The sequence below is a fragment of the Prinia subflava genome, chromosome 17 (genome assembly GCF_021018805.1).
Source record: "Prinia subflava isolate CZ2003 ecotype Zambia chromosome 17, Cam_Psub_1.2, whole genome shotgun sequence".
Taxonomy (NCBI): domain Eukaryota; kingdom Metazoa; phylum Chordata; class Aves; order Passeriformes; family Cisticolidae; genus Prinia; species Prinia subflava.
In genome coordinates, this window is record NC_086263.1 from 2303085 (window position 1) to 2328492 (window position 25408).

General features: G+C 60.4%; 1 protein-coding gene across 3 annotated transcripts; it reads left to right on the plus strand.

Moving 5' to 3' along the window:
- Positions 1 to 835: 835 nt before the first annotated feature.
- Positions 836 to 25408, plus strand: SRL (sarcalumenin). 3 transcript variants are annotated; one of them, XM_063414608.1, is made up of 8 exons: positions 856 to 916; positions 8765 to 9739; positions 11260 to 11358; positions 12229 to 12324; positions 15548 to 15583; positions 20156 to 20272; positions 20973 to 21206; positions 21782 to 25408. In XM_063414608.1, exons 1-8 carry the CDS (start codon positions 856 to 858, stop codon positions 22591 to 22593), a joined length of 2430 nt encoding a protein of 809 aa, XP_063270678.1. In that variant the 3' UTR covers positions 22594 to 25408. The 3 variants fall into 3 exon arrangements, with proteins under 3 accessions (XP_063270681.1, XP_063270678.1, XP_063270679.1); XM_063414611.1 differs by lacking the exon at positions 8765 to 9739 and having other exon boundaries at positions 836 to 916; positions 21782 to 25407; XM_063414609.1 differs by lacking the exon at positions 15548 to 15583.

The window sequence follows — 25408 nt, forward strand, 5'->3', positions numbered from 1 at the left end:
CTCCACACCCCTGTCCCCATCTTGGGTTCAGGGGCTCCCCCTGCTCCCACTCTTGGGGAACTCTTATTTGCCCCCTTCCCCGAAAAAAAGCTGGGTCACAGTCCCCCAGAAATGGCTCCTGCACTGATGGACCCCAGGGTCTCACTCTGCCATGGCCAGGCGTTGGGGACAGCGCTGGGAGGCTGCTCTGTACGAGCACGGGTGCCAGGTGCTGGTGACACTGTGCCCTGTGTCACTCTGCCGGTGCAGTGACAGTGGGGACACCACCAGGCTGGAAGGGACACGGCCTGTTTCCTTTGTGGTGTACGGCACTGCGTGGGGTTAGTGACCGGTGGTGGCAGGAGGAGACATCAAACCAGCCCAGGATGCAATGCCCGGGGACATCCACCTTTGGGGACAGATGAGGACACTGCAGGGCAGTGATGCTCGGCTCTCCCTGCCCACAAACCCCGCTCCAGCCCAAAAGGAGCTGCAGAAGCTGAGGCAGCCCATGGAGCCCCTCTACCCCACACCAGCAGGATTCTGAGGTGGGGACAGCGTCCAGAGGAGCCCTGCTGGAACTTATTCCAATAAAGGCAGAGAGGCACCCATTCCTCCTGTCACTGGGATGGGGACAGTGACCCCAGTGAGCAGTGCTAGCCCAGGGGTGCCCTCGCACCCCTGACACGAGCCATTCCCAGCGCTGCCGCTGTGTCCCATCGCTGTCCCCATGCCCAGGGTGCCTGGGAGCGGAAGAGCGGCGGCAGCAGCAGCATCTGTGCGGGCAGCTGCCTGCCCTGCCTGCCCTGCTGCCCGGCCCAGCCCCGCGCCGTATAAATAGAGGCAGCGAGCGGCAGGGAGCTCCTGGCAGCCACCATGAAGGGCCTCAACCTGCTCTGCTGCTGCGTGGCCTCGCTCCTGCTCCTCGGCACCGCAGGTACGGCCACACGCCGGGCCGGGGCTCCCGGGGGTGGGGGGCACCCCGGGGGGCTGGGGGTGCCCAAGGGCTGTGGCTGCTGGCAGGGCTGTGGGGTCCCCGCGGGGCTGGGGTTGCCCTTGGGGCTGTGGGGACTCTGCGGGGCTGGGGGTGCCTCTGGGGGTGCCCAGGCTTGTGGGATCCCCACGGGGCTGTGGGTGCCCTTGGGACTGTGGCAGCCCCACGGGGCTGGCGGGTCCCCATGGGGCTGGGGGTCCCCATGGGACTGGGGGTCTCCACGGGGCTGCAGGTGCCTGCGGGGCTGTGTGTTCCTACAGGGCTGTGGGATCCCTGTAGGGCTGTGGGATCCCTGTAGGGCTGCAGGTGCCCGTGGGGCCGTGGATGTCCGTGGGGCAGTAGGTGCCTGTGGGGCTGTGGAGGGGTGCCTGTTGGCTGGGGGTGCCTGCGGGGCTGTGAGCACATTTAGGGGCTCTGGGTGCCTGTAGGGCTGCAGGCGGCTGTCAGTCTGTGGGTGTCTGTGGGGACCCTGCGGGGTTGCAGACAGAGCTGTGGGTGCCTGTGGGACTGAGGGTGCCGGGGAAGCTCTGGGGTTCCCGGTGAGCCCAGCCCTGGAGCAGGACAGAGTGGCAGGGGGGCAGCGGTCCGGGCTTCCCGACAGCTTTTCCGAGGCTGTAGAGTCACCCCAAAATGTGCAGGGAAAAGTGTCGGGGGGCTGTGGACAGGAGGGGATGGCGGGAGGCGCAGACTGGGGTCCCTCTTACAGAGTCCCGCTGAGCACAGGGGCCGTGCTGCCGCTGACATGCCTTGGGGCAGTGTCACCTGTGGCTGCCGTGGTGGCTTGATTTCTGTGAGGGGCTGTGCCAGGGCGCTGGGAATCTCTGGGGACCCCGGCTCCCCTTCCCCGGGCTGTCCCATCCCCGCTTCACACCCCGCTGCCCGGCCGGGTGTCCCCGGGGCGGCGCGGCGGCATCGCCGGTACCCTTGCTTGCCCTTGAGTTAATTCGGGCTGGTTCTCCGCCTGGCCGGACTCCGGCGGCCGCGCAGCCGGGAGGGGGGCGGCTAAGTATGGAAACAGCCGTGTAAGGGGACACTGCGCCCCGGCCCCCCCGGCCGCCTCCCCCCGCCCCGCGCCGCCGCGGCCCCGCGCGGGCACCCGCAGCTGCCGCCTGCCAGCGCCCGGCACCCCCGGCCCCGCCGAGTTTTGGCCTTTTAAGGGCATCTTGGGCCATTCTCGGGAATGAATGGGTTTGGGGGCCGGCGACGCACCCCGACAGAGGTGGGGTGAGCTCCGTGGAGCTGCGGGTGCAGTCTGTGCAGGGGGGTTGGAAGGGTGTTCTGCGGGCATGGCCGGTGGCTGGTGCCGCTCCAGGCGGGGCTGGTGGCCTTGTGGGACATCAGCAGCTTGTCTCCGTGGTGGGTGACCACCAGCCCACGTCTTGGTTTGGCTGAGGCTGGCATGGCACAGCACCGGGATCCCCCATCTCAGAGGAGGCACACGGGGGTCTGGCAGCCCCAGGACCAGCTCTGAGGGGTCCCCCAAGTCCCCACCTGTTTATCGAGGGTCACATATTTCACCCCAGTACTGGAGGTTTCCAAAAGAGCTCTAAGCAGTGGCATGTCTCCTGCCCATGCTTCTGCTCCTCAGAGACCAGTGGGATTTGCAGAATGAGTTTTGCTTTTCCTTTGGCGCCAAGCTGAGCTCTCAGACCCGGCTCCTTTGGGGTGCAGCAAGTGGCTTGGAAGGGTTGTTTTTTCCATTTCTGGGACGTGTCTTCTCACTAAACCCTTGTTGGTGCCTCTGAGGCTGTGAGGATCCCACGGGAAGAGAAGGGGTGAAAGTCCAGTGGAGAACCAGGGGCTTCATTGGAACATCATGGCAAGGTGTGGCCCTTTGGGTTTAGTGGCACCTGGGGCTGCCAGGACCCTGCCACCATTCCCAGAGGCTGGGGTGAGAACTGCCCCGTGCCTGTGCTCCTACAGCCGAGGCAGCTCACTGCACACGTGGCTGGGGCAGGCAAAGCTCCCTGCGGTTGCCAGAGCCTGGCAGGGACCAGCACCCACCGTGGGGCTGGGCAGTGGCTCAGGGCAGGGGCACTTACCCAATTCTCCATCTGCTCCTGCCCAGGGGAACAGGCTCAGCCCTCAGGCAGAGCCCAGTGACCCCTTCCAGGCTGGGTGACCCCTGTGGCCACCAGCAATGGGCCACGAGGACGCTGGGAGGGCAGTGCCCAGACACTGTGCTCAGCAGCTTTGCCCTGAGGATCCCTTGGCCCTGCAGTCATCATGGATTTGAGTGGGAGGGCAATTCCAGGCCATGCCATCACCGCCTCTGAGCTGGGAGAGGGCTTGGGGAAAGCCCTGGCACAGTGTGTCCTCCTGCAAGGCACTGCAGGGCTGCACAGACCCCTCCTGGTCTCCTTCTGGGAGCCCTCGTCTTGCCTCACCCTGGAAGGTTTCACCTCAGGATGAGCTCCATCACCAGGATCTCCTGGAATCTTGGGGTGTTCCCCATCACCCAGGATGTGTCACTTTGGAATGTGTCACTTTAGGGTGGGCTCCACCTCCCAGGTCAGAACATCTTGGGAGTGGGACTGTGACACCTTGTGTGGGCTCAGGGCCCTGGGAACACCACTGTGGGGACACCCCATCCTGACCACCCCAGGCCAGTGGCCCCCCAGTAACCAGCCTCCCCAGGGGTGGGGACATCTGTGTCCCTGGGACACCTCACTGGACTTGTTCCACCCTCCAGCACCAGCACAGCCACGGGTGCTGCTGCCACTGGGTGTGTGTGAGACAAGGGGTGCCTCAGGTGAGCTGGGTGCTTGTGCCACCCACGTCCCTGTCACACCCCTGGTCCTCACCCCAAGGAGACCCTGGTCCCTGTGGATGCCCCTCCTTACTCCCAAGGTGTTGGCTGAGCAGAGCAAGGCAGATGGCAGGCGGGTTGGCTCTGCTGTGACACCCATCAGCCATCCTTGTCCCGGTGTGTAGGTGACATCCATCTGGGCAGGAAGGCCAGGAGACCTTGTTTGTGCATGGCCCTGGTGGCACAGAGGTACCAGCAGGTCTCTGTGGGCTGGCACCAGGCTGGGAAGGCTGTGCCATGCCCAAGGACAACACTCTTGCCATGTTCCCAGTGTCCTACTCACCGAGCTGGTGAAATCCCAGCCTGGCCATTGGGTCAGGGTGACAAGATTGCTCCTGGAATTGCCTGTTCCCTGAGCTCTGCAGGAACAGCAGCAGCCCCGGGGCTGTGCAGGACCCCACTGAGCCATTTCCAGCCCAGGGGGACATTTCCCTTGTAAGTGACAGCTGGAGGGAGCTGTGAGCCCCTGTGCCCGTGGGGGCTGCAGGAGGGGCAGGGGAGGCTCTGGACAGGCCCCCCAAGCCAGGATGGGGTGTTGGCAGTGGCAGCAAGGCCCCAGTGCCAGCCGGGCACGTGGCTCAACCCTTGGGTCACACAGCCCTGGGCACTCTGTGGAACAGGGCTTGGAGCTGTGTGGCCCTGTCCCAGTGCTGCCAGGTCTGACCCCGGGGCTGGGTCCCCCTGCTCAGCGTGGCCAGGCAGGGTCTGCCCCAACATTCCCGTGCATTGGAGGATCTTGAGGGACATCAGGCATTAGAATCCAGGCTGGCAAGTCCAAGGGTTGACTGGGTGACCAGGAATGCTTGGGATGACCCAAGCAGGGATGGGGAGCCAGGAAGTCTTGCCCTGAATGAACAGAGGACGTTCCTCAGGGGACATCCCTGGGGTGGCTTGGTGAAGCTTCCCATGGCTGGAGGCCAGGGGACAGAAACAGTGGGAGCTCTTGGACATCTTTCCTCTGGAAGGAGGCGCTCTTCCAGCCCCAGCCATGCCACAGCAATGTCCCTTGGGTCCCCCAGCATTCCCCCAAGCTGCAAGGGACACTGCAGGTGGATGTTCCTCGACGTACAGTGTGACATCTGCCTGTGCCAAAATACCTGCTGTTTCCTGGCCCTCTGCTCACTGACAGACCCAGATCTCCTCAGCCAGGAAGCAGCAGGTGCTTCACCTCCCACCTTCCTCATCTTCGTCTCTGCAAGTCATGGTTCAGGGTTCCTTACAGACCTTGAGGGTGGAGAGACAGTGGAAGAAGCACCCTGCAGCAGTGATTCCCTATTTTCATCTCTATTTGGAAAGCTCCAGGCCTGGTTTTAATCCCTTTGGTAGATCCTGGTGAGGTTTCTTTACCCTATATTAATAAAAATATCATATGGTTCTATCCAGCCATTTACAGAAATCAAATCACTTCAGAACTTTTTAAATGAAACTTAAAATTTTCTGTACAAATGAGGTCAACCTAGTTTGACAAAACTGTTTCCTAGACCTCCCTCTGCACAGAAAACTAGGAATACATTTGCTTTATGCTGGTGTTTGGGGATCATGAAGCTTCTGGGACATGATGATGTGTCTGGGCATCCTGGTTTTTGGGGTGCACAAGGGTCTGCAAAGCCAACCCCATCCTCAGCCCCGTCCATGTGCTTGTGTCCTCTGGGCTGCTTGAACCCCTGTGGGACACTTCCCTTGGAAGTTGGTGCCCAGCTGACCCCAAAGTGGAGCTGGAGCTGGAGCTGGGGCTGGAGCTGGGCTCCCCCTGCCCTGCGTGGGGGCTGGCAGGGCCACGAGCTGGGGGAGCACTGGGGGGATGGCCCTGAGCAAAGGCCATGGGGGCCCACAGAGCCTGGAGGGAGGGGACATCACCGTGGGAAGGGGTCTCCCAGGAAAGGCAGGGTCTGCAGCATGTCCGGCTGGAAAATCCCTGACAGCTTTTTGTGTCCAGTCCATTTCCATGAGGTTTTGAAGGGCTTTGGCTGAATAAAGGCAGGTTGGACATTTGGGATACAAGGTCCCGCCAAGAGCCCCCTGGGAGGAGCCGGGGAGCACAGGACTTGCAGGAGCCAGTGGATAATACCCCCGGGGAAGCAGGGATTGGGATCTGGGCAGGGGAAGGGGGCGTGTGAAAAGCCATCCCCGCAGCGCTGCCATCGCCGGCCCCACGCTCAGGGCTCCGATTTCTGCTGGAGGGGGAGAGCGGCCCTCCAGGACCACCTGTGCCCATCTGTCCCCTCTCACCGCCCTCCTGCAGGACCCGCTTTGCCGTCAGCTCCCTGCGGTTCTGTGCGTGCCCCGGGGATGGAGGGGACACCGCGGCGCCCAGCCCTGCCCCTCCTTCCCGCACAGGCTGCTCCTGGGTGCAGAGCACCCACGGCACCCTGGGGCACCCAGAGCCGCGCCGTGAGTCTCCATCCCCGCTGTCACCACCTGAAAAGCGTCCCCTGGCAGCTCGTAGAAGTCCCAGCATGAAAAGGGGTGGCAGGGGTAATGCAAGCCAGGGACCCGCAGGGAGGTCAAGCCCCCGAGGGGAAAAGGGCGAGGTCTCCTCTCCAACGCCACCCATCTGCTTGGCACAATGCAAGGTGTGAACACGGGGAGCCCCGGTGTCACTTTACACCGTGGCTGTCCCCTCCCGGAGCCCACGGGGGCCCCAGGTGGGGACGTCAGCCTTGGCTGGCGGCGGGCGGGGGCCGGGGCCGCGGGGCCGGGGCTCCGCCCGCTCCCGTACAGTTGCCGTGCCGTATTTTTAGCCTCCGGAGGGTGTTAAGCCCGTAACCTTCGGCCCATTTTGCACTCATCGGCCGGCCATGTGCGGGTCAGCACAATTCCCCATGGATAGGGAACCATGTAGGGGAAACAGGGAGAAGGAGGTGGAGAGGGGACAGGGACTTCATGGCAGACCTTGAAGGTCACAGGAAATAAAGCCCGTGACCAGCAGGGACATCCCCATGTCAGTGCCTGGGGGGTATTTCCCTTTTTCCTCGAGGGATGGCCCGTGGTGGGCACTGGCATTGCTGTTGATGGCCCCTCTGGGTCAGAGGGGGCACACAGACCCCCAACAATGCCCTGAGGACTCTCAGGGTCTCCTCTGCCTGGTCCTGCCCTCCTGCTCTGCTTTGACCCTCCCTCCTCTCCCAGCCCTCCAGGTCAGCAGCTGTTTTGGACCCAAACTGAGAACATCCCTGCTCCCATCAGCTGAGGGGAGCCTCTATGGGTTCAGGCTGGTTCCCCAGGCCACCAGGCAGGGCCATGTTGGGCCCAGCCACTCAGGGCTTTCTTTGCAAGGTCAAATATGGATATTCCTACTCAAGAGGCTCCGGCAGGGTCCCAGGGGTCTGGCAGGAAGGTGACCTGAAGGAGCAGGGTGGAAGGGAGAGGGGTGGGAGCTGCCCACCACCATCTCCCCCTGTCTGGGAGCTGAACTGGGCGCCTGGGGGCACCTGTGGGCTGTGTGCCAGAGAGGACAGGGAGGGCAGCGAGGCCAGAGCAAGGGTGCATCCTGCTTGGGCAGGGTGAGGGGCTGTGCCAGGGAACCAAGAGCCACTGGGAACAGGGGCAGGCTGGGGAGCAGCCTGTCCTGCCAGTGCCCGCTGCTGGCATGGCACAGCCTCCCATGGTGACCTGACCCTAGCTCACAGCTCACAGCCCCACAGCCCCAGTGCCTGCTGCTGGCATGGCACAGCCTCCCATGGTGACCTGACCCTAGCTCACAGCTCACAGCCCCACAGCCCCAGTGCCTGCTGCTGGCATGGCACAGCCTCCCATGGTGACCTGACCCTGGCTCACAGCTCACAGCCCCACAGCCCCACAGCCCCACAGCCCCACAGCCCCACAGCCCCACAGCCCCACAGCCCCACAGCCCCACAGCCCCAGTGCCCGCTGCTGGCATGGCACAGCCTCCCAGTGTGACCCGACCCTGGCTCACAGCCCCAGCAACCCCATGGAGATAAAACCACCCCCAGCATCCCCAGACATGGCAAGCTGGGCTGAGGGGGCTGGGGCTGGCACTGCACTGACCCCAGCCCAGCAAATCCTCTGTTCAGTCACCACAGGCGCTGTGGCCCAGCCCAGCTTTGCCAAGGTCCTGGTGGACACGGGCCCATGGCTCCTGCATGGGCACGGCGCAGGAGCCAGAGCAGGGGACTGGCCATGCCTGCTCTCCTCCTGCAGCCTGGGTGGAGGTGGCCTTTTTTCCTGCTTGGCATCTGCTTGCCAGCTGGAGTACAAAGGAATTATTTTCCTCTGAAACGCTCCCCTGGCAGGAGACGTTTGGGGGGATTATTTAGACTAGCAGCAACTGTTTGTAACGGAGACAGTATAGCCATGATCTTTTATTTTTGGCACCCGCTGACCGATGTTAAATTGCAGTTGGAGCCTATGGAAAATACGGATGGATTCTCCTGGGCCACAGAACACACTCATTGTGTCCCCAGCAGCAGCACGGCGTGGCACATGCTTTCCTAGTGAAGGGACACTCACAATAAATAGCTCCCGAGCCCCTGGCCAGGGTCAGGCCCTGCCTGTGGAAGGCAGAACCCCACGCTGGGCAGTCCCTCATGCCAGGAAGCCCCTTCCTCCTCCTCCCCCTCACTTCACCTCCCACCTTGGCTGGTGTGATGCTCTCTCCAATCAGGGCTGGGGAAGGACCCTTTTAACCTGCCAAGTGCCCACAGCCCCTCAGAATTTGCCATTTTTACTCCAATCCCCGATTTTAGGGCAGCTTTGCCGCCTTCCTGCAGTGCTTTGGGGCAGGCAGCAGCCCGGGTGGCAGGCAGCCAGGGCTGGTGGAGCCGCAGAGCCCCCGCCAGCTCCGCTTCGCCCCCCACAAACACAGCCTTGCACCCAACTTCTTGCAGCAGGGACAGAAAATTGAGCTGGAGCTGGAGAAGGCTTAGGGAAGAGTTTAAACCTCTTGGTGCCAGCCCCAGCTCATGGCCGGGGCCGTGGCGGGTGCCAGCGCGGGTGGGACTGACCGAGCTGTTCTCCTTCAGAGCCGCGCGCCCCCGGCACGGGCCACGGGGAAGGGGCTGCCCAGAGCCCCCCGCCAGGCACCGGGCCCCGGCCGGGGGACAAGGCGGCCCAGGGCAGCCCCGAGGAGGAGCAGGACACTGCCGAGGCCTCCCTGCCCCCCCAGGAGGGACGTGGAGAGGGGCAGGAAGAGCCCCTGGCCTCAGGGGACAGCCAGAGAGAGGAGAGCAGCGAGAAGCAGGGCCAGGAGGAGCAGAGCTCGGGGGAGGAGTTCATGGCAGCTCGTCCCGGAGGGAGCCGTGGGCCTGGCACACAGGATGACATCCGTGCCCCGGAGGATGAGGAGCCCGGCACAGGGAAAGGAGGCTCCGAGGAGGAAGAGCAATCAGAGGAGCCAAGAGCAGCATCTGCTCCTGAGGGAGAGGAGGAAAGGGATGAGCAGAGCTCAGAGGAAGGTGACGAGCAAGGAGAGTCTGAGGTAGATGAAGACAAGGAAGAGTCTGAAGAGGGAGAGTCCAAGGAGGAGGAAGAGTCTGATGAAGATGGTGACAGCGCAGAGAATGAAGATGAGGAGAATGATAAGGAAGCAGCCGGCACTTCCAACACAGAGAGCCACAGCAAACCAGCAGCTGCTGGCACAGGAGAAGCCAGGGATGGCCCTGCCAGCTGCCATCACCCACCCTGTGGGGATGCAGCACAAGACCCACCCGCAGCAGTGGAAGACCCACCACCAGCAGAAGGTCTGCCAGCAGCAGAAGACCCACCAGCAGCAGTGGAAAACTCACCAGTGGTGGAAGATCCACCAGCAAAAGAAGACCCACCAGTAACAGAAGACCCACCAACAGCAGTGGAAGACCCTCCAGCAGCAGAAGACCCCCCTGCAGTGGCAGAAAATCCCCCAGCAGGAGCAGACCCCCCTGCAGACAAGACCCCACTGGCAGGAGCAGAGGTCCCCAGCACCCCTCCCGCTGCCGCCGAGCCCCGGCACGGCCAGATAGGTTGGAGTCTTTTCTTGTGGGTGTGCTGTAGCAGCGAGAGTGACCTCCCATCGACGCGGCGGAGCTGAGCTTGGCACGTTAAGCCTCGCCTAGTGCATGGCGCTCTCCTAACGCTTGTGCTTCCCCGCCCGCCCCTAACGCGCTCGGCCGGGGCAGCGACACCCAGCAGGACGCCCGGCACTCGGGGCAGCGGTGCCAAAACTGACTGGTGTTCCCCTCTCTCCACTCCAAGTCCATGATTTCTCCCCAGGGATGTGGACATGGATACAGTTTTTAATCTCCAGGCCCCTTTCAGCACTCGCAGATCTCTTAAAGACTCTTTATCCACCACCCACAGGGCCCTCGGCTGTGCAGGGGCAGGATGCTCCTCGGCTGGGGGGGCTTCCAGGACTGAGGGGCTCCTCTGCACCAGTTCTTGGCTCATAGGGAGGGTGTGAAGAGCTAATCCAGGCCAATGAGCTGCTGAGGCACCAGCCCTGCTCAGTCAGTGAAAGGCTAACCAGGGAAAGGGACACCCCCCACCACGATTTCCTAGAACTATTTGTAGACTTTGGCCCGCAGGTTGGGCAGTGACCTTTGGACCCAGATTAGTATTTTTGTTGTTTTCATCCATAACGTCCCAGCTCAAAAAGCCTCCCATTTTCCCCCAAAAAGCAAACCCAGTTTGGTCTCTGTGTCTTCACTTGGCAAGTCAAAAGGTCTTCCTCAGCCCAACACTCAGGAGATACTGAACACAGTCTCAGGGATTAGCAATGCCCTGCTTGATCCTGGCATCCCCAGCCCTGTCCCCAAACCCCTGCTAAAGTCCAACCCAGCTCCCCATATCCAAAAGCTCTTGGAAGCTCCTGGTGTGGCAGCACCTCCATGGCAAGGACACCTCTGTCTCCCTGTTTTGGGGACAGTGGGGTCCCTTCCCCAGCAGAGGCAGCTGCCTCATCCTCCCTGTGCCCGGTACGGAGCCATGAGGGACAGGGTGCTGTGCAGAGGGCTCCAGGGAAATGTGGAGACAGAACTGGGAGCACTGGGAGGGAGCAGCCCCATGGCAAGGCAGGGCAGCCAGGATGGGCCAGGCTGGCCCCCCAGAGCCAGAGGCAGCCCCAGCCTCGGCACCGTGTGGTTTTTTGGAGCAGTGGGCAGCCAGAGAGGCAGCAGCACAGAGCTGCACCGGGGCCGAGCCCCGCGGAGCCGCAGCTGCCGTGTGTGCTCCTGCTACACCCCGGCCTGGGAGCCCCTTCCAGGCACATCCTTTGCATTCCCCACCAGCAGCCAGCCCCTCCTCGGAGCCAAGCAGTTGCCCGTGACGCTTCCCCCAGCAGCCACAGCCCTGGCAGCCCCGGGAGCCTGTGCTGAAGGGACAGCACGTGGCATGCCAAGGGCGGCAGCGGCTGCCGTGGGCACGGCGTGCCCGCAGCCTCGGGGTGTGTGTGCTCCCCGTGCCCTCTCCCTGGCAGTCGCTTGTGTGAGCTCCTGTGTGGATTCCCCCCTCCAGCACTAACAGGGCTCCTTGTTTTCTCCTCCAGAAGAGGTTGAAGATGCCAGCGAGCCGATCAAGCGCGACCGGTCCCACTTGGAGAACACCCTCAAGCTGAATGAGGAAAAGCCTGCCGATGATGTCTCAGGTGAGGAGGCCCTGCACTAAGGCCAGGGACAGGATTTGCCTTCTCTTGTGTTTGGATTTTAACCTTGCTTCTTGCAGGTCTAATAATGCCAGGTCTTCAGTAACAGCCCTTTGGCTGCTCTTGGGTTAACATATTTTAGGTATTTTAAGGATATTCCCGAGGGCATACAAGAATTAGGAGGGTATAGAGGCTGGAACGTGCAGATGGTGAATCAGGCACACCCCTGCTCAAAGAAACCTGGAGCAACTTCTACCAAAGGGGTGGGACTCGTATTCCAATTATATATTGGGTTTTGCTGCCCTAAGGTTTGCTTCTGCTGGCCCCGCTGGCAGTTTGGGCTGGAAAGGCAGTGATAAGAGATACTGTGGAAAAAACTCCTCCTTTTTTCTGGCAAGCAGCTCAGGGGCCATGCCAGGGGCCCTGGCACCATGGTGGAGGGCTTTTTGGGATGGTGGGTGTTGAGTGTTGAACTTAGCAAGGATGCTCCTCCCATCAGCTGCTGGGACCAGATGGGGACAGTGCCCAGTGGGAAACAGCAGGGGAGAGGCATCAACATCCTAGAACAGCTTGGGCTGGGAGAGATGGTGAAGAACATCTCATCCCACCCCTCTAGTGGAGGACACCCTCCACTAGCCCAGGCTGCTCCAAGCCCTGTCCAACCTGGCCTTGGACACTGCCAGGGATGGGGCAATCACAACCCCTCTGGGCAAAATGTGAGACTTGGGTCAGTTTGGCTGAGATTTCAGCTGTAAGCCAAGTCCCTCGAGCCATGGCTGGGCCACCCTCGGGACCTGCAGGAACGGCCCCAGCAGGGTCTCACCCAGCCTGCTGGGGTTGGCCTCTCACCTGCCCCTGTGCTTTGCCCCCCAGGAGTATTGCAGCGGCTGAGGAAGATCTACCACTCCTCCATCAAGCCCCTGGAGCACTCCTACAGATACAACGAGCTGAGGCAGCACGAGATCACAGGTAATGCCAGGGGCACTGGGGTCCCCGGCACCACCAGGTCCTTGGGATGCAGATAACAGCACAGAGAGCAGACCATGGACAGCCTCGGATCGTGTGTCCTCCTCTGCAGCTTCCCAGGGAGTCCATGAGCACGCTGGGCTTAGAGGCCATGCCCTAGTGAACCCAGCAGCAGGAATTCCTGCCTCTGCCTCAGCCCATCTGCTGTCAGGGCCATCTGTGTGGGCTGAGCACTGAGCCCTGCCTGCCTCGGGTCTCCCACCTGCTCAGCATCAATGCCCTGTACCCCTGCCAAGCAGAGATCACGGCCCAATGAAACAGGCTTGGCAAGGAAGCTCAGGACCTCTCAAGGCTGGGGGTGAGCTTCCTGGGGGTGGCTGGAGCTGGCATCCTTCCTGCTGGGTGCAGGACACAGCCATGTGGGCAGGGTATTCCTCAAGCTCCACAGCCTTCACTCATCCTGAGAGTTGGAGTTTCCAGCCCTTGGCAATCTCAGACACGTTGGATGGGGTGAGCAGGTCCCCGTGGCCCCTGGCATGGTGTGGGCTGAGCCAGGTCACACGTGTGTCCCTCCAGAAGAGGAAAGTGCAGCCCTGTCCCAAGATGCTCACAAGATACAGGAGGTTCTTGTTGCCCAGGAAACACAAGCAGCCTCATCTTCCATGCACAGATGGCTCAAACCCAAGTCCGACTTCCTTTTTCACTGGAGTAATTCTCCTCTGAGTATCTATTCGAGCACAGGAGCCAGGGCCAGATGTCTCCTGAGCATCCAGGGGGTGCTGGGGTCCCTGCTGCCAGTGCCCCAGGACTTTGTGCCCGTGTCAGCCTCCTGCCAGGGTCCTGAAGTTGTCCTCCTTGTCCTGCAGCCCTGCCTGTCTCCCCAGGTGTCCAGGCACACACTCCTGGAGCCGTGCCCTCCCTCCCGGAGAGGCAGGACCAGGATACATCCCCCCCACAGATCTCCTTTTACAGCTGGCCTTGTTGCACTGCACTCAGGCCCCACACTCACCTGGGCAACCTACAGGGGCCCATCCCTGCAGAGCAGAACTCCTGCTTTCCAGGCATCCCCCTTGCAGCTCCCAAGCCTGGGTCAGACATTCCGTAAGCAGCTTGGACATCTCCCTGCCCAGCCAGGCCATCTCCAGTGCAGAGCCAGGGGAGCACAGGGGAGTTACCCTGTGGGAGGCTGAGGGTCACAGCAGCACGTCCTGATTGTCACCCCTGGGTGCTGGGCTGTCCCCTGGCAACACCCCAACTTCCCCTCCAACCTGCTCTGGTCTGTACTGGTGATGTTTGCTGTCAACTCAACTCAGGGCACATTTCAGGAAGATGTTTGAGGTTCCAGGGGAAGCTGGTGGGCTCTAACCCCCACTTTGCTGTTCAGCCAGAGGATGCAGCCCCCAGCCTCAGTTTCCAGCCCTCAGGATGTCCTACCCTACCCTTAATCCACCCCATGTCCAAGCAGCCACCTCCCTGCTCCCTTTTTGGGAGGAAAGCAGTGTTTAAATGTTCCCCATGCTGGCTTCCTCCCTCCCAGCTCTGAGGAAACAACCATTAACCCTGGTGTTTGCCCAGCCTCTCTCAAACCCAGCTCCTGAGCAGGACTCTCCTCGGGCAGCAGGTCCTGGTGTTCCCCCTGGCCCCAGCTCAACACCCCATGGTCTGTCCCAGCTCCCTGTGAGGAGCAGCCGCCCCTCAGGCTGGCAGTGCCCAGGTCAGGTCCCAGCACACCCTCTGTGTCCTGCAGGGCACCCTCAGGGGCTGTGACCCTGGAGCTGCCCACCCACAGCCCCCTCCCGGCCCCCAGGGAGGGCACAGGGATCCTGCACTGCCTCCAGTCCTTGTCTCAGCTCTGAGACACCCTGGCCGTGCTCCCCTCCTAAAGATTTCTACAGTCACCAAGCTCACCAAGCTTCTTGAACGATCTGTGACAGCCCAGCCGTACCCTGGCACACACAGTCCTCTCTGGAAACCTGCAGCTCAGCAGTTTGCCTTCATACCCACAGATCCAGCGTTCCCCAGTCCCTCATTAACAGTGTAATCAGAGTAACCTGCACATTAGTTGCAGGGTTGGCCCAGGGAACCCTCTTGACCTTGGAGGGCAGGTGAGGACACAGAGGAGCTCAGGGAGATTTCTCAGCCCTTGCCCTGCACAGTGCCCCTGTCCCCAGCGGGTTCTCTCCATCAGTGGTGTCCCTGCAGGCTGGGAGGGGCTCCCAGCTCCCCTCTGTGCCCCCTCTCCGTGCTGGGGGGAGGCTGCAGGGCACAGAGCTGCCGGCTCAGCTGGCTGGGAGGAGCAGGACAGCTGGGAGAGCTTTGGGGCAGGCCTGTCATGGAATATGTGTGACCTTTGGAGGTGTAAACCAATCTAGAGGGGTGCTGTGGCAAGCACCCTGGCCCCTCCATTACGTGGCAGCCTTCCATTTTGTCTCCCTTTCCATCGGCTCCGTTCACTGCAGTGTAATCCAGAGAGTTCCTCTGCTCCCCGCAACATGTGAAGGCTCCTGTGGAGTCCTGTGGGAGCTGTGGCTGTCACCATCAATTCTGACTTGTTAGGTGCATCTAGAAAGCTCCCACACACCCTCTGCTTGAGCCTGGCAGATGCCATTTCCTCCTCCCTGCCTGCCACCCTCCCGCCTCTCTGCTCTGCCATCCCTCGTGGATGCAGACTCGCTCTGGCTGGGTCCAGCTCTGTGCTTGGAGGGACTATCCCCAGCCGAGGGTGAGGGATTCTCCCAGTCCAGCCACAGGAAGCTTGCTGTGAGGTCACACCAGGTTCTGGTGCATGCTGGTGACCCTAATTACTGATGTGTGCTAATTAGCAAGTGTCGCTGTGTAGGGAATGACCTCCCCGATCATTCCCTCCCCCGCCACAGGGGCTGGCTCCAGGTGTCACTGGGGCTGTCAGGACAGCGGCTGGGTTGGTGGCTGTCTAACCCCGGCTTGTCGGGCTCCTTGGGCTCTGTGGGCGATGCCAGGGAAGGCAACAACCCCGCAGAGCAGGGGTGGGATGCGGGGCACCCCGAGCCACAGCCCCGCCCTGCAGGGCACACAGGGGCTCGGTGCTTGTCCCGGGAGCTGCAGGTGCCTCCCGGGCTGTAACTCCTCGTCCCCCGCTGGGAATGCGGCCATCAGTTCCCTCCTTGTCCTGGAGCACACCCGGGCTGCCGCATCCCTCCTTGGACTCACGGTTCCTTTTCTCTCTCCCCGTGTCCCTCGCTAACAGCTTACCCCGGACGCACCCTGGGCTCCTCGGCCACAGGTTGGTATCGCCGCCTGCTCCCCGCACGGACAGAGCCCGCGCTTCTCCCGCTCTGAGCGTGCCCCACAGCCCGTCCCTCCCTCAGCGCTCACCTCGCCCAGGCTCTGACACCTTTCCCTCTTGGTTTAACACTGAGAAGGCAGCACATTCCTCTGGCCAGGGTTCAGAGGCGTTTCTGGTAGTCCTGTCTGAGGGGGCTGGGAAGGGGCTCAGCGGGAGGAAAGGGGCTCAGGGGGGACCTTCTCACTCTCAGCTCCCTGGCAGGAGGGGGCAGCCAGGTAGGGCCCGGCCCTCTCCCAGGGAACAGGGACAGGACAAGGAGAAATGGCCTCAAATTTCACCTGAGGAAGCTTGGATTGGATATTAGGAGCATTTCTTCAGAGACAGGGCTGTCTGTGGCACAGCTGCCCAGGGCAGTGGTGGAGTTCCTAAACCTGGGGGTACTTAAAAGCCCTGTGGATGTGGCACTTGGGGACGTGAGTTAGTGGTGGACTTGGCAGTGCTGCAGGAGCATTTAGAATTGGTGATCTTAAAGGGCTTTTCCCACCTAAACAATTCCATGACTGTACGTGTTGGACCTTTAGGTTGATCTCTCATGCACAGCACGAACTGGAGGAGCCCAGCTGATAGCTCATCATGTAGAGGGGATCTCTTCCCACCCTCCACTCCCATGTGCAGAAACTTCCCTGAATGTCCACCCCTGATCCCAGCAGCTGTCCCAGTAACACGGGCTGGCCCCTGCCCAGCAGCCTCAGCCCCCTCAGAAGCCTGAGCTGGCTCCAGTCCCTGCCTGTCCTGCTCAGGGTGTGCTGCCAGGTCCCCCCAGAGGATCAGGAGATGGGAGACAGTCCAAGAAATGCCAGCCAGCCCTTCCCCTGGGCCTGGTGCTCAGCCACGGGAACAGTGTTCCTGCAGGGAAATCCCATCTTCTGTCCCTCCCGCGCTGCCCCATGGCCACGCTGCCAGACCCTGCCCAGCCAGGCTCCTCTGCACGGCCACAGCCGAGCCCTGCCGGTGCCTGGAGAGCTCTGGCTCGCTGCCATGCCAGCGTGCCAGCCCTGGAGAGGGCACTGGGTATTTATAGCATATTCCCATAGCTGCCTTATCTCATCTCGGGTTCAGCGCTCGCTGCCGGGGTGGGCGCAGGCACGGGGGGCACTCGGGGGTGGCACAGGCCCTCTGCAGCCACACGGGCTCGTCCCTCTGGCCGTGGGCACGCGTGTCCTGAGGATACTCATGGATTTGGAAGCTTTGGGAGCAAGGGGCGCCCTCCAAGGGTAGCTGGATCTATGCCATGGGCACGTGGCCGGTGGTGTTTGTGGCACAGGGGTGGGACAGAAGTCTGCGTGTCGCTGGGAGTGTCCCCAGGTGTTCCAGCCTTCCTGGGTGGCTCGAGGACAAAGAAGACCTTTGAGCCCGTGGCTCAGTTGGAACCAGCAAAGGAAGGAGGTTTTGCAAGGTCCTCTGCTCAGCATCCTCAGGACAGATTTGCCCTTGGGGAGAGGCCACACCAGGCACGTCTGCAGGGCTTGAGGACAAGGGGCGACAAGGCCCTGCCCAGGATTAATCACAGAATCATGGAATGGTTTGGGTTGGAAGGGACCTTAAAGCCCACCCAGTTCCACCCCTGCCACGGGCAGGGACACCTTCCACCATCCCAGGTTGCTCCAAGCCCTGTCCAGCCTGGCCTTGGACACTGCCAGGGATGCAGGGGTAGCCACAGCTGCTCTGGGCACCCTGTGCCAGGGCCTGCCCACCCTCCCAGGGAACAATTCCCTCCCAATATCCCATCTAACCCTGCCCTCTCTCAATGTGAGGCCATTCCCCCGTGCCTTGTCACTCCAGACCCTCCTGCAAAGTCCCTCTCCAGCTCTCTTGGATCTCCTTTAGTCACCGGAAGGGGCTCCAAGTTCTCCCCAGAGCAGCAGTGCTTCCAACCACGGGCAGTCCGGCACTGCCACATGGCAAAACCTCACAGAAAGCCACTGCTCTAGGAAAGAAAACTACTTGGACATCCAAACTGCTCCTATGCCCGGAGCTGAGCAGCCCAAGCAGACCCAGGCTCTGCGGAGGGATGAGCTTGAGGCTCGTCGAGCAGCCACAGGGTGGCTGGAGAGAGCCGCTGTGACGGAGCTGCCGCCTCCCCGCCCGGCGAGCGCCGCCGCTTCTCCGCTGTCCGGGCCGTCAGGCTGACCCGAATCGCCGCTGACAGACACGGGGACACAGCAGGGACAGGCCAGGCTAGCACCCTCCCGGGTGGGACATGCTCATCTCTGGGCAAGCAGCAGGGAACCCATACCCGGCCTCACATCCTTGCGGCTGCTGCGCTTCCTGAGGAGTTGCAAGTGCCTGGCAGTGCCCGTGGGGGTGGAGGGGTGCCCCAGGGGCTGCGGGTGAGCAGGCAGGGGGGGCTGCCCACGCCTCAGCCCACCCGGGCTCCGGGGAGCAGAGAGGTGATGTGCCCGAGCTCACACAGTGAGGTGCCCACATTCACACAGTCACACCTGGCCAGGGATGTGTTATGAAAGAGCACACAGGGATCCACCCCAAACCTCTGGCACAACATCACAGGGATAATAGTAATAATAACAACCATGCATAGCCTAATTAAAGCTGGCAAGAGAGCAGAGCAGCGGCGACAGAGCAGCAGAGGAATGATTAATAATGAGAGTCCAAGGTTTCAACACTTGTTTTGGTCCCATGTGAGAAGACAAGGCTGGATTCCTGCAGCTGCCAGGCAGGGAGTGGGGTGCAGGAAGAGCCATGCATCCCCTGCTGCAGAGGTGCTGCCCTGCTTTGTGAGGGAGGGCTGAGCTGTATGGATGCCTCATGGAGAGGTGACCCCAGCCCATTCCCTTCCCCAGGGTGGCATGGTGAGCCTGTGGCGGGCAGATACAGCAGGAGGAGGCTGGAATGTTCTCCCCAGCCCCTGCTCCCAGTGCCAGACGGGTTCAGTGTGAAGCTGCCATGCAGTGCCCTCCAGCACCCTCGGGGCAGGAGCTCAGCGCCACGGGGGCTTTGTGGCTTCCCTCACCCTGGAGATGGATCCCTGGCCTGCTGCAAAGCTGCTGGCTCCTGCATGGGTGGCAGCCATGGAGCAGCAGAGGCTCTCAGGTGCCTCATGGGAAATAGTTCTGCCTTAGGTGTGGGGATGAGGAGAAGGTGCCGAGGGCAGCACAGCTTGTCCAGGGCATCTCCTTGCCTTGGGCCATGGGGGAAGGCTCTGCTCCAGCTGAGACAGCAGCCCCCAGCTCCTCTGGTGTCATCCATCCCCTGGCTGAACTCCCACTAGCAACAACGGGATGGACCCCCTCCCACCCTGACCACAGGATGGGGTTGGTTTTCACCAACAGGAGCTCACCCAGTTTAACTTCCATTCTTGTCCTGTTTTGGACTCACACTCACAGGCTCCCGTGTGTCCTGGGCACAGCTTGAGGGCTGGCATTAGGCCCTGGGTGCCTCTGGCTCCACCGCTGCCCAGCTGGGGTCCAGGGGCTGGGGGTCGGGCAGTGTGGGCACAAGCTGATTGCATGAGTCCTGTCTGAGCAGGGATTGCCCCTGCGGGTGCTGGCTGCGTGTGTGCAGGCACCTCTGTGCTCCTGGACTGATGTCATGGCACGGGGACAGGTCACCATCCTCACGGAGAAAACTGTGTGACTTGGAGAAGGCAGGATGGGGACTGTAATTCGCTCTCCTCTTGCCTTTCCTCGAGCCCAAAGCGGGGCTGTTTGCCCTCCCCACATCCAGCCGGAGCCTCACACGCAGCTCACCCCCCGGCAGGGTCGGTCCCTGCCCGGGCACGATGGAAAGGCTTGCAGGCAGCTGGCTCCAGCTCACCCCGCGCTTACCGAGCCCCGCTCCGCAGCCCCCGACCCCACGGCAGCTCCCTGCGCCCCCGGCTGGGCACGGCTCCTGCTCGGCACGTCCCGTGCTCTGCAGCACCCGCACCCCGCAGGCAGCCCTAACGCACCCGGCAAACCAGAGACAAACCGAGACAAGGCCTGAAAGACCTTCCAGTGCTCCGTAGAGTAAGAAGGGCTAAACCTCGGAGAAGGTCAGGCAGCGAGGCGGGCTCTGCCGCAGAGCACGGGGCCGTCCCGCCCCCACGGCCGGCGGGGCGCTGCCTTGGCTGGCGAATGGCTGGTGGCCCGAATGGCTGGTGGCCTGAATGGCTGGTAGCCCGAATGGCTGGTGGCCTGAAAGGCTGGTGGCCTGAATGGCTGGTAGCCCAAATGGCTGGTGGCCTGAACGGCTGGTGGCCTGAATGGCTGGTGGCCCTGAATGGCTGGTGGCCTGAATGGCTGGTGGCTCAAATGGCTGATGGCCGGAATGGCTGGTGACCCTGAATGGCTGGTGGCCCTGAATGGCTGGTGGCCTGAGTGGCTGGTGGCCCTGAATGGCTGGTGCCCCAAATGGCTGGTGGCCCGAGTGGCTGGTGGCCCTGAGGGGCGGCTGTTTCCCCGGCAGCAGCACCGCCGCTGGGATGGGATGCTCGTTACAGCCGGGAGTTAACGGCACGGCGGCGGCGGCTATTGTTCCTTCACTTCCTCTTGTTATTTCCCCTCTCCGCAGATGGGGAGATCACTTCCAAGCCTATGGTGCTATTCCTGGGACCGTGGAGCGTCGGCAAATCCTCCATGATAAACTACCTCCTGGGGCTGGACAACACTCCCTACCAGCTCTACACAGGTACCACGCTCCCTGCTCTGCCAAGGGGGTGCCGACACCGGCATTTCCACACACTGCAGCCAGCGATTCCCGGCCGTGTGTCTTCGCTCCCTCGTTCCAGCAGGGAGATTGGGATCTGCCCTGTGCCACCTGGCTGTGGTGCCATGTGCAGGGAGAGGTTCCCTGTCACAGCCTGTCCACCCTTCCAAGGGTGGAGGAGAGCGTCTCTCCCACAGCACCCTCATCCTGAAGCACAGGGCTCACAACTCCCAACCCCGACCCCATGAGGAGCAGTCACGTCAAAAGGGCAACTCACCTTTCTCTTCTCCCCAACCCTCCTCACATGCAGCCAGCTAATTCACCCTCCCAGGACAAAAGCCATTCCCCTTCCTTCCTCCCTGCTCCCACGGGCATCATCTCTCAGCTAAGGGCAGATGTCCATGGCCAGATCAGTGCTGTGGTAATGAGGGCTCCCAGGGGAAGGTTCTCCATGACACCGTGTGCAGTCAGGCCACTTCCAGAGAAACCAGTCCCCACGGAAAACAATGCCACTGACATCCTCTCAAGACGTCTGGGCAGGAATTTCATGCTGCTTTCCTTGCCCCTGCATCTCTTGAGCAGTGTGTGATGCTCCCAATGCTCGCAGTGTCAGGCCAGCCCTGTTGTGCCCATAGCCTGGCATGGATTTCATGCCTCTGCTGCTCCTCTCGTTGCTGTGCAGGGGCAGAACCCACCACCTCCGAGTTCACTGTCATCATGCACGGCCCCAAGCTGAAGACCATTGAGGGCATCGTGATGGCTGCTGACAGCGCCCGCTCCTTCTCGCCCCTGGAGAAGTTTGGGCAGAACTTCCTGGAGAAGCTGATTGGCATTGAGGTCCCCCACAAGCTGCTGGAGCGGGTCACCTTCGTGGACACGCCAGGCATCATTGAGAACCGCAAGCAGCAAGAAAGAGGTAGGGGTTCACTGGGTTCCTCTAAGGGACCCCAGAAAAGATGCCATGATGCCCTGAGCTGGCAAAGGTGGCTGAAGCACAATGGAGAGGAGTCCTGACACTATGCAGGCTGCCCAGGACAGTGGTGGAGCCACCATCCCTTAGGGGAATTAAAAGATGTGTGGATGTGGCACTTGGGGACATGGTCTACTGGTGGCCATGGCAGTGCTGGGAGAATGGTTGGACTCAGTGATCTTAGAGTACTTTCCCAACCATAATGGTTCTCTGATCCTGTGATTTGATATCAGCTCACAGGAACAGCAGGAACCTGTGGTCAGCATCAGGAAGGTCTGGAGATAAGGGTGAGAGAGACAGGCAGTCACAGGCCCAGACACCCAGGGATGGCTTTTCATGCCAAGAAGCTCCAAAGTGCTTTTAGCACGTGAGAAGGAGGTGCTGGGCTTCAGGGGAAGTCCGCTGTGCCTCACAACCCGTGCAGCCCAAATGGGAACTGAGGCCCAGCAGGCTCATGATTTATCAATCCCTTGATGAAGGGTCTCATCCTGCACTGGATTTCCCTCTTTCCTCTCCTCAAGGTTACCCATTCAACGACGTGTGCCAGTGGTTCATTGACAGAGCTGATCTCATCTTTGTTGTCTTTGACCCCACGAAGCTGGATGTGGGCTTGGAGCTGGAGATGCTGTTCCGTCAGCTGAAGGGCCGCGAGTCTCAGATCCGAATCATCCTGAACAAAGCTGACAGCCTGGCTACCCAGGAGCTGATGAGAGTCTACGGTGCCTTGTTCTGGAGCCTGGCTCCTCTCATCAACGTCACAGAGCCGCCCAGGGTGTACGTCAGCTCCTTCTGGCCCCATGACTACAACCCAGAAACCCACAGAGACCTGTTTCTCAAAGAAGAGATATCGCTCCTGGAGGATCTCAACCAGGTGATCGAGAACAGGATGGAAAACAAGATTGCCTTCATCCGCCAGCACGCCATCCGCGTGCGCATCCACGCCCTGCTGGTCGATCGCTATCTGCAGACCTACAAGGACAAAATGACCTTCTTTAGCGATGGAGAACTGGTGTTCAGGGACATTGTGGAGGATCCTGACAGGTTCTACATCTTTAAGTCCATTCTGGCAAAGACCAATGTCAGCAAATTCGACCTGCCCAACCGCGAGGCTTACAAGGACTTCTTTGGCATCAACCCCATCACCAGTTTTAAGCTGCTGTCCCAGCAGTGCTCCTACATGGGAGGGTGTTTCCTAGACAAGATCGAGAAGGCCATCACCCGAGAGCTTCCCGATCTCTTGGGGAGCATCGGCCTGGGGAAGAAGCCCAACGTCCTCTCCTGCGACGTCACTGGCTGTGGCGAAACCCCAAAGAACCGCTACAGGAAACCCTAAGGTGATCCACAGCCCAACTGTCCACGTGTTCCTACTGGTGAATGAGCTTATGTCTTATCTGTCCAACAAGCCGTGGTTTGTTAACCCTTTGAGTGCCGTGCTGGCAAAGGCTACCGTACGATGAGGACTTTGAGTCGTTGACATCGATGGCAGGGGAAGATGGGTGGGCACAAGGAAGAGAATAAAAACTGTGAATTCCTGACATTTTATCTTTGTTCTTTCGAGTAGAAGGCAATGTTTAAGCTGTAAGTGTGAGCAATGCATGGGCAGGACTGCAGCTGCTTTTCCACTGGTGCCAAGAGTGCATGAAGAGGAATTTCAGCCTCTGCATCCCTGAAGCCGTGAGGGAGTGAGAACAAGGGCACGGCGTGAGCGTGCACGGCGTGAGGGGAGAGCAGTGACACACTAACCCAGGCATCACCAGGAGCACTGGTCAAGGGAAGAGAGGCCATGTCCCATCTGTTGTTTTCAGGCACAAAGCTGCTACAAATCTCAGCAAATATTGATCTTCTTTTTATTTCCAAGACCTCTAGGTCACCTGGTGAGTTCTGTTTTCACTTGACAGCTCAGTTCATCTTCTGCAGCCTTTACGTGGGTGTTTGACTTAAGAAGGAGCATTTGCAGGGGCATTTGTAGCTCCAGACAGGCAGCTGTGATGGGATTTGCAAGTCCATGGCAGAGGAAGAAATGGGGTGGAAAGGAGCAGCCAGCACTGGCTGAGCTGTGCTGGAGGAGGAGGGCCAGCACCCCACAAGGAGATGTGAGCAGGGTTTCCTTCCCTAGACCAGCACAGAAGAAGGCACATCATGCCTAGGTGTGTCAATTCCCTCAAAACCCATGCTAGTAAGTGTTGTCTATGGACCAGCAGGGCTCCAAGGGCGAGGGTTTGGCAGTTTGTCTTTGTTCAAGTCCATGTTGTTCTTTTCTCAGTCAGCCCTCCGTGTTTTTGCGCTCTGTGGAGGGAGGCAGGAAAGGAGGTCATTAGCTGTGGAGTTAAAAAGGTCACATCCCCTTCGCCCACCTGCTGATCTGTCCTCCCCAGGACAGTCTAGGCAGGTTTCTGGGGCTTGCTTTCCAAACTCCTCCCTTTTTAGCCATTTTTTGGCTCATCTCTGAGCATCGGTGCTCAGTCCTGAAGGAGTATGGCTTTGGAAGCACCCAAACAGGGTGAGGCTCCCCATGGACAGCTGACCTTGAAACTTGGCCCTCATGGACAGCATTGCTGTCTGCCAAGCTGAGCCCAAACCAAGCAGGAGACAGATGTTGTCCTGGATGGAAAACTGGCACCTTCAAGCCCACCAAGGATCTGCTGAAAGTCCCTCCTCCTGCCAAACACCCACGGCAAGTGCTGCTCTCCAGGAAGCCTCTGGAGAAAAGGGACTTACCTTTAACAGAAGCAAGAGGACATGGAGGTGCTGCCTAAAGCAAGAAAAAGGCAAAAGGAATGAAAGAGGGAAAGAGAAAGCTGGGAATGGAAGACTGTGTTGTGATGGGGAGGGTGTGAAGGGCATCTCCACATGTGCAACAGGATGTGAGCTATGGCAGGAGGCCTGGGAGAGCTCCATGTCCCCCAGGGGCTGCAATGAAGTCCCCTTGAGTCCAGGTGAGTTTGAGGGGATGCTACTGCAGGGACTTGAGTGCTCCTGGCCTCTGCTTCAAGGTAGGACTTGACATTTGAGCTAATGAAGCTGAGACTGAAATCTGCATCCAAGCACAGGGCAGGGCGTGGTTCAGGAAGAGGGGTTTTGCCTGCAGTGCAGAGGGAGCAGAGGTGCAAGGGAAGGCAAGCAGTGTCAGAGAGGGCAGCAGCCAGAGCAGTCTGCAGAGAAGGGATGTGCTTGTGAGTACTGTGAGGTCTCAAACCTGCCCCAGTGCTGCTGCCCCTCCACTGCTGCTTCTTCTTTCCTGTCTACGATCCCATTGCTCATCAGTTTTCCTCTCCATCTGTCGTTCACTCTCCTCTGTCGGACTGGTCTGCATGGTTTTTTAAGAGCTAATGGAATAGAATCACCAACAGAAACTGGCTGATGTTGTCACTGTTCCTGCTGTCACACTGTGTGTCACCGCCACGGAAAGCAAAGGCCTTTGAACATTTCTGTTTGTATTGCACCATCTCTCTCCTTGTTCCTCTGTCCCCCTAAAGCCCAGGGGGTACCCAGGGAGAGGCCCCTGTCCCACAAGGAGTACTGACCTCGAAAGCACTGTTACTCTGCTCTCGGGCCACTCCCATGGTTCTCCCCACCCTTTCTCTGGTTTCCTTTTATCTTGCTTTCTTTTCCAGCCCTCATCGCCTCCTCTCCTCCCTTCCTCTGCCCTGCAGCACCTGCACGCCCTGTGCAAAGTCTTGGTGCCTGTGTGCTGGATGGGGCTCCCCCATGACAGCCAAAGCCTTTTCCCCCTGCTGTGGTTCCTTTGGGTTCTCCTTCCAAACCGTGGCACTGGTGGTCTGTTCCCTGCTCCCTGCGACCCCCCTGACCCCGCTCCGTGCTGCCTCAGGGAGATTCCGCCACTGAGATGCCTCCTCTCCCACGGATCCAAGTGGCTGTCAGTCCCAAGAGGATTGCAGTTCCCAGCCCAGTTCTAACTGAGCTTTCTTAGGAGACCTCTGGGAATCTGGGAGTGGAAAAATGGGGAGCAGGGAGACATTTCATTCTGCTGAGAAACCCCAACCCCTCAGCATTTGGGGGGTGAACATCCTGCCCAAGAGCTTCGTGGGAGGGAGGGAGCTGGGACACAGGCCCTGTAGATGCCCATGATCATGTGCATTGGGATAAAACTGTCAGCTTGAACATCAGCCTGTCTAATAAAACCTGAT

What these genes read in the sequence shown, in the direction of transcription:
- SRL (XM_063414608.1), top strand. Translation starts at nt 856, where the DNA reads ATGAAGGGCCTCAACCTGCTCTGCTGCTGCGTGGCCTCGCTCCTGCTC. An exon ending in CCTGCTCCTCGGCACCGCAG is followed by an intron (nt 917 to 8,764) that starts GTACGGCCACAC and finishes GTTCTCCTTCAG; the next exon opens with AGCCGCGCGCCCCCGGCACG. An exon ending in TCCCTACCAGCTCTACACAG is followed by an intron (nt 20,273 to 20,972) that starts GTACCACGCTCC and finishes GTTGCTGTGCAG; the next exon opens with GGGCAGAACCCACCACCTCC.